Below are 13,396 nucleotides of genomic sequence, written 5' to 3' on the forward strand. Positions count from 1 at the left end.
GTTGACCTCTTTTAAGTGATAGTTGGAGGTCACACATTATTTGGAGGTCACATATTATTATATTATTTTTATTATTATTATGTAGAAGTGGAGTGGAACTGATAGACTTACGATTCAAAACACTAACTAGTATATTTGTGTTATTATAATTTTTTTAATGGAAGGTTTTATGACTTAGGCCTGTTATTACTTAGCACATTCACATTTTACAAAAAGCAGCACAAACTAAATATACTTTTATCGTTTTTGTGATGATTTTTAAATTAGACGTTGTTGTACAAAAGTCGCCTAACCTACAAAATTCCCCCAAACGATTTTTTTCCGTATTTTTAGGCCTAACAATAGCTAGCCTTTCTTATGAAAAATTATCGAAACCCAATGGTTGTCTTCTTGGCCTTACTTATTCTGATATGGAACGTTAGAAAACTAACAAATAACGTGATGTTGCAATGAGTTTTATTACAAGAACACTCAGTTTTGTCTGTCCTGAAAATAGTTGCTTATTTTACTATCTAAATACTCACCTGCGCGCACTTAATTTCAACGCATGTAAACACACTTCAGTAGATATACTAAAAGCTTATCAAAGGTTTTAAAAAGGTTTAACGATAGATCTTAGAATAACTTTATTAAAGTTATTTATTGATAGTATTAAGTAGCTAAAGTTCAGCCCTAATTAAACTAAAGCAAAAAATTCACATATTTTACAGTGTTATTACAGTGCTACTTAATTTCTTTATAATATATTGGCCGTATACTTAACAGCTTAACTGATATTAGGCTTAAGATTGGTAGGCTTATATATTTCAGTCTACAATAAGAAGTATTTGTATTATTCTAGAAATCCTGTATATAAAAACGTACTGTTGCAGTAAAGATACTAACTTGGCTGTAAATATCTTGTGGGTTTCTGCTAGAAATAATTACAATTTTTTACAAGTTTAAACAATGTCACTCACTGTTTGATTTTTGCCGGAATCTCTCTAGATTTGAGATCAGGAAATCACTGTAGTGTTTGTTTATTTTGAATTTCACAAAAGGCTATACGAGGGCTATCTGCGCTAGCCTTCCCTAATTTAGCAGTGTAAGACTAGAGGGAAGGCAGCTATCATTACCACCCACCGCCAACTCTTAGGCTACTCTTTTACCAACAAATAGTGGGATTGACCGTCACATATATGTCTATATATGTATACATATATAAGTATTTAGAATCTAAAAGCGGGAACACTCGAAATGTCGTTAAGACTACCTTGGTTGCAATGAGTTGGTATGTGGCTGAAATAATCAATTACATTAGTCGTCTACAGACATATTTTAAATAGTAGATTCAGTCATGCTCAAAATTCTCCCAAAGTTTCTAAGAGTTAAGTATGAAGGTTCAAAATCGGGTTTTGTTAACCGTGGTAGGAGCAACAAAAATTACCTACTGTGTAGCATTATGGTTATCAGGAGATAAAGAAAACCTTTAAAACTTTATATTCCAAACCTTAAAATTCCCTCGTTTTATCACGCCCACAACAAGAATCCACTTTCCTCTTTTTACCGAAAGTTAAGTACAAGTGTTGAGTGTTGTTCGGATATAGAAATTTAACTTTAGTGCAAGTAAATGAGGAAAAAAGCCTACGGTTTCGGCCGAACAACCATAACTAGAGCCTGATGAAAGTCGTTCTGTTGTTGGAGCGTTGATCACACATTTCTCCTGAAATGCTTCAGCCCCCTCTTTCCCTCAATGGCAGAACTGTGATTCCGGAAGCACACCACATATTGTTTGTTTGGAGTTACGCACAAAGCTGCACATTGGACTATCTGTGCTCTGCCCACCATGGGTATCTTAATCCGATTTATCCGCAGTATATGCTGCTGTGCCACGGGGGGAAGGGGGAGTACAGATAGCTCGTTCATCCTATAGGATTGTTCTTAACAAGCAACAAACAAATAAATATCTTAAAATGTTGTTAACCAAATCGATAGATTTTCAGATTTTATCACGTTGCTGCTGCATTTGGTTTTTGTTCCACTGGCAAATCCTGTCACGTGACGCTTGTTTTGGAGTTTAAAAACTTTTTCTGTGTTAAAATGGAAAAACAATAGTCCAATGTTTCTGTGCTTTTTAGTTCTTTTACATTATGATTTTATTAGTTATTATTAATGTGAAATGAGTCATTTTATAATTATGCGTGGTTCTAACATACACATATGTACAGTTTTAAGCGGTACAGTAGATAGGTTTTATTACAAGTTACATTTTTTACAAGTAGGACGTTTCAAGCGCTGGTGCAATTATTCTGAAATACAGAAGTTTTAACGTTAAACTATACTTAATCAGTAAACAAACATTAAAAACGAAACTGAAAGTAGATAATTTTACATTTGTGTTATGGATGGATTATCTATATTTATAGCGTTACTTTCTGTGTAAGCGAGAGGGATTATGTCTTGTAGTCCAAAAGATTCTAATAATTAAGTCATATAATGTTATTCTCCATATTGCTAGAGACACTGACAAACAATTTATCTGGCATTGTTGCTTTTATTGCCAAGGGTTGTAACAATTAAATTACAGAACATTATTATTATTGCGCCTCAGAACAAAACAATGAAAGTATAATACGTTACTGTTTATGTTATGAGGTTTGCCTGTTTTAAATATCAAGTTAATGATCGTGTCTGGGCATTAAACTTGGCTTATACTTTTAGAAATACGCACATTAAAAGTATAACAATTCATAATTATAGATTGAAATTTAAACACTTACTCATTTCTGGCCTCCACATACGTTAGTTGTTTTCAAATTGAGAAGTATCATTGACCCTTGACCTTTTAGTTCAAGAAGGCAATGCCTATTTGTTTTACTCGTGATCAGGACACACTTAAAACAATGAAACTTTTGTATCAAAACCGGTTCAATCTTACATATCGTCCTTGGCCAACCACCTCAGTTGCCAATAGCATCAGCAGGACGCATTGTTAAACGACACCTGTTTTATTTCACGGAGCGGAAGCAGGACCTGGCAGGTGCCCATCACGAGGGAGATTAGTCAGCGAAAAGAAACGCAGGACCCGTTTAACGGTCAACGCATTATTCATAATTTATGTGGTATGTTTAAGGTGTCCGTGTCCAAATATTGTTTACACTTGTTCACCAAGTGCTGACGTTAAGTAATCATTTTCATCACATCAACAGGATCCAGTTGACGGTTTATAATCTAGAACAACATTCTGTTTGCTTTGAAACAGGGATTCTCTTACTTTCAAAAATCGCTATGATTCTTTTCGTTATTTATTTTTACACTGCGCGCGAGACACATTCGAATACTTAAAGCTTGTTTCCATACTTTACTTTTTATATATACCGCCAATTTTCATACCACTCAACCAATATATCGGTCCATCCTGTGTTCTTGGTCTTTCCGTTTAGTTTTCTTTTTCCTTTTTTTTTATGAAACCTATTTATCCATGTGTTTGCCCATTTCTCTCTATTTATCCATCTACAACCTTATCATTCTCTCCCTCTGTTCACCTCTTTCTTTCTTTGTACATCTATGCTTCTCGAGTGTCTCAGCGGTAAGTCTGTAGGTTTACAACGTTAAGAACTAAGTTTTGATATCCGTGGTTGGCAGAGCACAGATGGCTCATTGTGTTTGTAGCTTTGCGTTTAACAACAACCGAAACAAATTGTTTATCTACATACCTTAAAAAGAAGAGAAATGCCAACTCTTAATTAAACTTTTATGTAAAATACTCTGGCTTTAATAAATTCACTAATTTACTTCTTATTACATGTAGTTTTGTTAGGAAACAGTTACTTCAGAACACTATGTACCTGGCACGTGTGGGAGTGTCGAGCAGCACGAGGTATATTTTTCTTTCTTTAACGCATGTTTCCTCGGTATGTATACGTAATACTGCACGTGTTATAACGAGAAATTGATGATAAACAGCATACGTTGAAACAAATATTAAAAATAAACAGGACACTAAATAGTTTGTCTATATATTATAAGTACACGTATGTAAATTCCCCTTTTAATAACTGTTTTATAGTTTGATATATATAAGACAGACGTACTGTCATATGAGTCCTTCAGTTTAAACATCGTTTCGTACTGGCAGAAGTACGTAGGTGTGAACACACACAGCTTTCTGAATCATATTTAGTTACCCCAGCATAAAAGAAAATATAAAACACCTATGACCAGGACGTAATATTTTAGTAAAACACTTGGCTGTTTAGTACAGTGTAGCACGTTTTTTATTGTTTTTATTATTACTGTTGTTTTTTGAGCGCAAAGATAGACAATGGCCTATCTGTACCGTGTGTCTCCAAACTTGTCGCTGATCCACGAGCAGCTAAACAGTATGATTCTACTTTATTCACATTAGTCTGAAGAACGAGACAGCTAGCTGACCGTTTAGTCTATTCCAATAAGCGCGATAAGGATATTTGAGCTGTAAACCTGCATCTAGTTTGTCGAATTGTACGTTTAATGTTTATCAGTGATCTATTAAAAAGGTAGTTTGTTTGCAACACCCATTCCCTGGCAACGACCCAGTTATAAATGCTTTCAGTATTATTTCATTTCTTATATCTGCTACATCAAAATGCTCTTTATTTAATACACTTTAACATTTATTTCTGGAATAAGACTGAAACTAACAAACAAACCAAACTCTACAACAAAGGTATACAGTAGTAAAGTGAGTATGAAAGAACAATTACCGTTAGTAATCATTTTGGTTGGTGTGTTATTTCATTGTGCTCTGAGTACGGTTACATCACATGTTCTGTAAGTATTATAGTTTGCGGGGGGGGGGGAAGAAAGGGGTTGCTAAGCTAGGAAACAAAGCGGGTGTTTCAATCTGTTGGTTAACGTGCCGGGCTGCTTGTTGAAGAGTCTGGCGTTCAAGACGTGACGGTTCTCAATCGTTACGCTGAGAAGCGAGTTATAAAAAGTGACAATCGATTACGTTATTCAGTTCAAAGAGCAAGATAATGCCTATATGGCGGTGGATACTGTTTATTGTTTTCCATCTGGTCAGTATTTGAAGTATAGGTATAGCTATACCTGATTCCTAGGAAGTTTTTTACCTGCCCTTTTAGCCCGTTTAATTGCTTATAAAGAAATTATCGATTAATAAGAATATTTCAATTATTTATTTCAAGTAAGAGAGGAAAATCAAATATATGACCAATTTTAGCTAATCTTTATAGAGGTCGCTTTCGAAAATACGACTGTAGTTTACCATTACATCAAATACAGCTCAACCTTTACATTAGCATTTGTTTGTTTGTTTTGGGAATTTCGCACAAAGCTACTCGAGGGCTATCTGTACTAGCCGTCCCTAATTTAGCAGTGTAAGACTAGAGGGAAGGCAGCTAGTCATCACCACCCACCGCCAACTCTTGGGCTACTCTTTTACCAACGAATAGTGGGATTGACCGTCACATTATACACCCCCACGGCTGGGAGGGCGAGCATGTTTAGCGCGACGCGGGCGCGAACCCGCGACCCTCGGATTACGAGTCGCACGCCTTACGCGCTAGGCCATGCCGGGCCTTACATTAGCAACAATGATCAAACTTGTCGCTTGGATTTCACAGTGTGAGGCATAATATCGGATAAATTAAATATCTGTACACAAGAAAAAAGAAAAAAAATAGAACACAGTAAAAACAAATATATTCTGTACGATTACTAAATGTAAAAAAAAGTTTATTAATAACCGTAAAGCTGTACAGTGGGGTATTGGTGATGTGCACATTGCAAGGATCGAACCTTGAACGTTATAAAACTCGAAGCTTACCTCTGAGCCACCAGAAGGAGGAGAGTAAAACAATTCAAATAAAAATAATGAAATTGTAGAAACAATCATTCCCAACAATGTAATTGAAAACAGTGACGTTTTTACTGTGAAAGAAATGAATGAAACGTGAAATATCTTCTTAGTCATATCATTCATCCAGATTTTGATAATTGTTTATAAATTAATCTTTCAACTACTTTTATCTTTCCTCAGCTTACTTGGGCACAAGATTCAAATGAATAATTTTTATCATTAATTTACCCAGGAGGGTTCTTAGTGTTTCAGTTGATCACGACTTGTATGTTCACTTGTAAAAGTATTAGTAGAGTTGAAAATTCACCAGTATAAATAATTTCACGTTGATTTATATTTTAAAAAATATATATATTTAAGATTAGAAAAATCCATTCCACAGTTGATAAATAAGTGTATTTACTATATATAATATTCTTCATTTTTAGAATCATTTGTTGCTAGACCTGTAACAATATCCTTTCTTCTCATGACGGTAACACAAGGTTGTCATTTGCGTCTTTCCAAGTTCCTGTTCTTCACTCCTTTAGTACGTTGCTCGGATGCACTTCAAGTCCATCATTGGTTGACTGTCCGACGTTTTGGGTTTGATGAACACTAGGGTTTTACAGAGTTCGCACGTGCTCTCAGACACGTTTACGCAGGGCCAATGATACAGTATTTCCTGCCCGACAATCACTGTCTGACGAAACAATTCTTGGAGCGAATTATCAATAAATATTCTTGAATTATAGCCGTCTCAACAACAGCAAAAAACGTATGTGATGTAGTAATACTACGCACAGATTAGTTTGGGTTCTTTGGTTCAACGTTATTAAAAACACTTAACCTGGAAGTAATTCTTAATCTTTCTTTGTGATGAATTGTTATATGGAGAGAAAAACATTATTTTGTCCATAACTTTTAATTATTTACTTAAGTATAAAGCTACTTAAAGTTTTAATACAAAACGAAAGTACATAGCTATTTCAGTAAATTGGTCAGAACTGGGATATTTGACGAATTCAACGCATAGTATGTTTTGTGTCATGTTTAAAACCATCTTCAGCTTTAAACAACAACAGACTTAGCCTCTGAAATTCAGCTAATGCACTTTCATAAAGTTTATTATATGAAATTTAACATGTATAATATATTATAAGCCAGGATATAACGTACTGTTGAAAGATAACCTCCGTGTTACACTTCCACCTCATGGCCACGTGAGTGCCAACTGAGAATACACGTAGTGCGCGAGCTTTCGCTTTCTATGTTAATATGTTTTAGCTCCACCTACTCCCGGTTCCGGTTCGCAGAGCAGATAGGCCTTGAGATATACAAGAGCGCTAACCTTGAAGCTTATTGGACGGCGTGAATGTGATGTCACCATACGCACTTTCAAAAACCTTCATCTGCCAGCCATCAAGGCAGACGGTTGGTAGATGTGATGTGTTAGGTGTAGAATTATTCCTGGATCCATCGTGAATACGTACAGTATATGTTAACTGTAATTTTAATGGATACCTGAAGATTTTATTATATTTTGGTTTGGTATGTTTAACTGTGGTTTGCATTAGTGGAATCTACAAACACTGGACTTACTGCATATATGTTGCCGCACAACAGACTTTCTGTAACGATGGCTACATCACCCGCGAGAAGCGATGATACGGGCTATTGTAGCGGTGAGTTAGGCTTAGAATCAGCGAGTGGGGAATTAAATTTTGGTTCTTTAAAAGTGGCCACTAACTCTCGTACTCCATACACAGATGCCACACAGTGTAAAAAAGCAGCCAACCATATTAAGCGCCCTATGAACGCATTTATGGTGTGGAGTCAGATTGAACGCCGTAAGATTTGTGAGCAACAACCCGATACGCATAACGCGGAAATTAGCAAGCAGCTTGGGAAAAGATGGAAGCTACTCACTGATGAAGAGCGTCAACCATTTATTGAAGAAGCCGAAAGACTGCGTATTCTTCACATGCAAGAATATCCGGGGTACAAATACAGACCAAGGAAGAAAGTTAAACAATCTCCTAAGCCTGAAAAGAAGAACCCCATGAAACATAAGTCTGCCAGAGAAAAGGGCGGTAGTAAGCCTAAACAACAGAGGTTTCAGTTGTCAGGTTCTACCGTGTTCTCGGCCACTCCAGTGCTTAATGTTGGCATAAATCATAATCGCCTCAAGCTCAAACTCACCATCGACAAGAAGTTTAAAGACAGCATTAGACACAGCAAGCAGGTTCCTTTATCTGCGAACCAGCTCACTCCTCCCGCAAAAGTACCTTGTTTACCGTTAGAGGACGATCCGTCTTCTCCGGAGAGTAACAATGTTAGTTTGTACGAAGATAATCTGTACGCCAAAAATACCAAGGCACGTTTGCTTAAAACAGAGAATACGACAAGTTGTGTTAAACCTGAACCAGTTGACACTGTAGACTCGTGTAGTAGTACTTCTGATAACAGCCTAGTCGATCTTGACACTCTAACTGAAGTGCTGTTAGTTCCCTCGGCGTGGTCTCAAGAGATGGGAAGCTTGAACATTTCACCCTTGACGGACTTTGATGCTTTGGAAACTGGTAGTTCTAGTTCTAGTTCCCACTTCGAGTTTCCAGACTACCAGAATTCAGAAGTGACCGATATCTTGGGAGAGGATTGGCTTGACACAAGTTTTTCTTCATATATTTAACTGCCGCACTGTAAAATTGCAAAATATCGCTTCACATAACTTGTTCTGCCAAGCCCTTGTTTTTCCCTGCGGATCAGATGTTTCTCGTGGATCGTGGGTTGAACCGCGGGATTTATATAAATATACCTTTCGCGTGAAGCAGTAGGTGTAGTAGTGTGGTTGAGAAGTTGCCTGTGAGAGGAATTATATTTATATTATAAGCAACGAAAACTATTCGGTCTTCTTACATAGCACAATGGCACTGTTTATAACCAAACCTATGCACATGAACGAAAATTCTTACTATATTTTACAATCTAACGTAAGTGTTAGTGCTACTTTAAGTTTTTTCTTGTTTTATTATTCAAGACATTTTGTTAGTGTTACACATCAAATATTTGGTTTCTTATTGAATTTTGATGAAAGTGATTTAGCCTTTTTCTATTTAGCTTATGTGTGTGTGTGTATGCATATTATTACTTAGGCTTACCCTTTTTCTAGTGCAAAAATCTCATTCGCTGTACGTAATAAGTTACACGAACGTAAGGCTTTACTCACATGTATACTTAATTATTTAAATAATGGAAACACTTGTATGTGGTTTTGTACTAAATCTATTTTCTTAACTCTCTCCATTAACTTCGTTTCTTACTGTGGCCTATTTGGTTTTGTAGATAAACCATGAAAAAGTGTTTGGTCTCGATTGAAGACATTTTTTTACCGTTGTGTACAATACTGTACATAGCTCAAATGTATCTTGTTTAATTTTATAAGGTGAGGCAATTTATCATTTTTGATTACTGGATTACTATGGTTAAGAATTTGTATATTTATACTTAAAAAACAAAAAAAGTCGATGCTGTATGTAAGGCGTCTAGCGAATAAAAGGGGCCATTACATTTTGTACTTTAAACATAGCATGCAGTACCGACAGTTGGACTTTGTAAGTCCATTTGCCTTCGTTTTAGTCGTTAATACCTCAATAGTTTTGTATGAAAAATTAACACGATAGACTCTTCAACTTTTATTAATTATTTTAAAATGTTTGGAGTATGAGCTGAAGCTTAACAAATACAACTCCACCGGAAACTCTTGGTCTTAACGATTTCAGCTGCAGATGGCAAAGTATTTATTTAACACATTCGTATAGCCTAGGTCAATGAATGTTTGTACAAGGCCTAACTCAGGCCTTACTTTATTATTAATTTTTCGTCCTGTACTTCTTAACTCTGAAATGTTATGGCCTGAATTAGCCGTAGTCATTTGCTTGAAATAATGTTTATTTATAAATTCAACTGGCGAAGGGAAACTGATTGTATGATGTAGTAAATTGTATGTAGAATTTTCTTGAACAAAATACACTGTACTTGTACGACAATTTTTATATGTATTATAATTTGTTAAGTAGAAACAAATGAGATGTTTTATATGCCAAAATTGTGTCCTGTGTCGTTTATTTGATATCTAAAACAATAAGACTGTATACAGTTTGGCTTTCTGAAAATCTTTGAATGACTAAGTTAGGTACTCTATATTCTGTGTTCATTTTTTTTATTTCTAATTAAAGACTTTCAGTTAAGATTTTTCATTTAGAATTTGCAATGAAGGACATAAAATAAGCGCCTAAATTCTCAACTTTAGTGACAATGTCCACGTTCATTTGATTTTTAATAGATGTTTCATGTTAACAAACGGTATTAACTGTTAGAAAACTTACCAGAAACATTTAGACATATATTTAAATGCTTCACTAGTTGCTAATTACAGAAAAAAAAAAAAGATTTTCAAGGTGTGTCTGCAAGCGAATTCATTCCAAATCGCTCAACTTGTACATAGTATACTCGACCATTACATCGGTAGTGTGGAGTTTATTTTATTTGTGTTACTTTTTGATAACTTATCTTTCAATCAACTAAATAAAGTGTTGGTTAAACAGCTGTGCAAACTAAATGTTACTGTTGATTTTCACTAATTAAGCGAAGTATCTTAACGTATTTACAAAAACAACGAAACATAGATACGCATAACAAACAATATCTTATCGTTTGCTTTATATACTTGACTTAGTACGAAGGTATAATACCACGTTACCTAAAGAGATTCAGAATAATGTTAAACGAAAAGGCATACTACGTACGTTAAATAAATTAGATAAAAAATAAATTTCTTTAAAAATTAAAAGTAATTCCTAAATTTGTGACGAACAACTTATATTACACTAAATGCAATGCGTAGAATATTTATGTCTGGGGGACTTCCTTAAATCTGACTTGAGTTTTTAATTTACAATCAAACTAGTACAACTGTCACAACTTTATATATATAACCACAATATTTTTTTAAGTACAATCAGTTGTCACGTAGTTACTAAAGTTAGTGTTATTGTTTTTTATTTTAAATTAAATTTGAGTAACAACTACAAATTACATTAATTGTATGTAAAGCTTAATTTGTTTTCTCGTAAGTAAATGATTTTAAAAAATATCGTTTCAGTTAACACATTGTATACTTTAACTTATTCGGCAAGATAAGCTTAGTATTGCATAAATGGAAGGGTAAAGTGAAATCCTATAATAGTTTTCTTTCTAGATTATTGTCAGTTTTATCATATAATTATTCTGAAATAGTTTGCTCTATAGTTGATATGACACACACACCATCTCCTAGCGCTAATCTTTCCTGATTTTTGAAATAACAGATTATAAGTTAAATTGGCTAAAAGCACCATCTCCGCCAACTTCTCGGCTACTGTAAATCAAACAGTGGGATTTGACCTTTAAACTTTTAATAAAACAAACAACGGCCTCAAATTTTTTATTACGCAAATTTTATTCTTTGCGCAACGGGACTCGAATCGTGTATTAAGAGTAAGGCATACTAACCACTAGACCACGAATTTCTCTTAGCTCAGCTAATTTTCAAACGTCTTAGTTAAATTACTGTGAACTTTGAGCTAAGTTTAGTATTATATTACTGAGATTGATAAAGTAGTTCCATCTATAGGCTGTACTTGCGGATAAGTTTACAGTTAAACGAGTTTTAAATGACATGAGGTCTTGATTGTAAGAAAACTGCTCGATAGAAATACCTGTTGTGAATTATAAGAAGTAAGGTGTGTCGTTAAACTGGTAATAGAGACGCACGTTTCAAAGTTTTAGTTCATGCTTGACTGGCTCTGTTCTTTCTCTCTAGTCTGTCAGTTTAAAACAGTATTATACATTTTGGTATAGAGTCGTGAAAAACAGTAACATGGTAAAATGCTACACGGCGTTCACTATCGTGTACTATAGGAAACAGCAACATGATAAAACGTGACAGGGCGTTCAGTATCGTGTACTGTAGGAAACAGCAACATGGTAAAACGTGACAGGGCGTTCAGTATCGTGTATTGTAAGAAACAGCAACATGGTAAAACGTAACTGGGCGTTCAGTATCGTGTGTTGAAAGAAACAGCAACATAGTAAAACGTAACAGGGCGTTCAGTATCGTGTATTGTAAGAAACAGCAACATGGTAAAACGTGACAGGGCGTTCAGTATCGTGTATTGTAAGAAACAGCAACATGGTAAAACGTAACAGGGCGTTCAGTATCGTGTATTTATCAATGTAGAACGTTTCTGCGTTATACATTTTCCGTAACTGAAGGAAAGTTTGAATGGCGCGCAAGATTTCATTTCTGATCGAAAGATAAGTTAAATAAAACATGAGAAATATACGTTACTCGAATGATGCTCCATTCTGTACAAGTTGCTGAGTGAAATGCCCGGTTTGTGCTCTGTGGAATGTGTTTAATCACCTGTCTCGTTTATTTTGTACAAAAGATGGCTTTAAATATTTGCATCCGTGTTGTAACAGATTCGTAGAAGAGACATATACTTTATTGTGTATTGTAAAGTTTTATCTTAGCCTAACATGCAAAAAATATAAACAATGCGAATCCTTTAAACCTCGATCATAAAAATTAAAAATGGTTTGTACGAAAACAGTGAAATTAGTTGTGCTCTAAACCCATAGATCTCTAATAGAGTCTATGCTTTATCTTTGTCCAAATCACATGTAACAGAATGTGTTTGTTTGAATTTCACGAGGACTATCTGCGTTAGCCATCCATAACTTAGCAGTATGAGGCTCTTGTACTACTATTTTACCAACGAATAGTGGGATTGACAGGCTGAAAGGGAGAGCATCTTTGATGTGACGGAATTCGAACCTGCGACCCTCGGATTACTACACGATCGTCCTCACCATCTAGCCATGATAAAAGAGACATTGCATAGTGAATTATATTTAAAGCTACCAATAAGAATGGCATTTGTGATTCAAATCACGCCAATTGCAGATCTTTTTTTCTATTCATGTTCTTCTTAATTTGTTATATTTAAGATTAAGAATGAGAGGCGTGTAAACATATTATTTAAAAGCTATTTTGTACCTCCCACAAGTCTGCGCAAGAAGCTTTTCGTTCATTGTCGGAACTCTTCGTTTTGATTGGATGATAAAAGACAAAAGATTCTCTGAAATACTATTTGTGATGCATATTACTATTTTAAAAATTACAGTATAACGCCGAAAAATGAAGAAGAATTAGAAACAATAGGCCTGAAATTTGTGGTAGAAATCACAAATAAAGTAAGATTATTAAACAGTAAATAAAGTAATATTTTTTTCACATATTTTTTGGTTTAAACCTCACATTTTAACTCAGCTAATTTTTTCGTTTATTACAAATGTTCAACACCACACTTTTCATTTCGAAATAATCGAACAAAATGTTTAAATAACCAGACTTGTTTTCCGAGCTGACAGTGTTACTTTAATGGGTAAAACACATAATAAAAACTGGTCTGTCTTTTGTACGGATATATTTACATCTATATATCCGTTTTCCGGTGAACTCCAGTTGCC

At 34.9% G+C, this 13,396-nt stretch overlaps 1 protein-coding gene and 1 long non-coding RNA gene across 3 annotated transcripts in view; both read left to right on the forward strand.

Moving 5' to 3' along the window:
• LOC143235407 (uncharacterized) overlaps positions 1-13,396 on the forward strand; it is a 262,811-nt gene that overhangs the window by 142,625 nt on the left and 106,790 nt on the right. The gene's annotated exons all lie outside the window — the stretch shown is intronic.
• On the forward strand, positions 5,710-9,929 carry LOC143235405 (transcription factor Sox-11-A-like). Its single transcript, XM_076473540.1, has one exon. It carries the CDS (start codon positions 7,431-7,433, stop codon positions 8,511-8,513), a length of 1,083 nt encoding a protein of 360 aa, XP_076329655.1. The 5' UTR covers positions 5,710-7,430; the 3' UTR covers positions 8,514-9,929.

Source organism: Tachypleus tridentatus, chromosome 12 (genome assembly GCF_004210375.1).
Source record: "Tachypleus tridentatus isolate NWPU-2018 chromosome 12, ASM421037v1, whole genome shotgun sequence".
Lineage (NCBI taxonomy): Eukaryota > Metazoa > Arthropoda > Merostomata > Xiphosura > Limulidae > Tachypleus > Tachypleus tridentatus.

Coding starts and splice junctions, on each gene's coding strand:
- LOC143235405 (XM_076473540.1), top strand. CDS start 7,431: ATGTTGCCGCACAACAGACTTTCTGTAACGATGGCTACATCACCCGCG.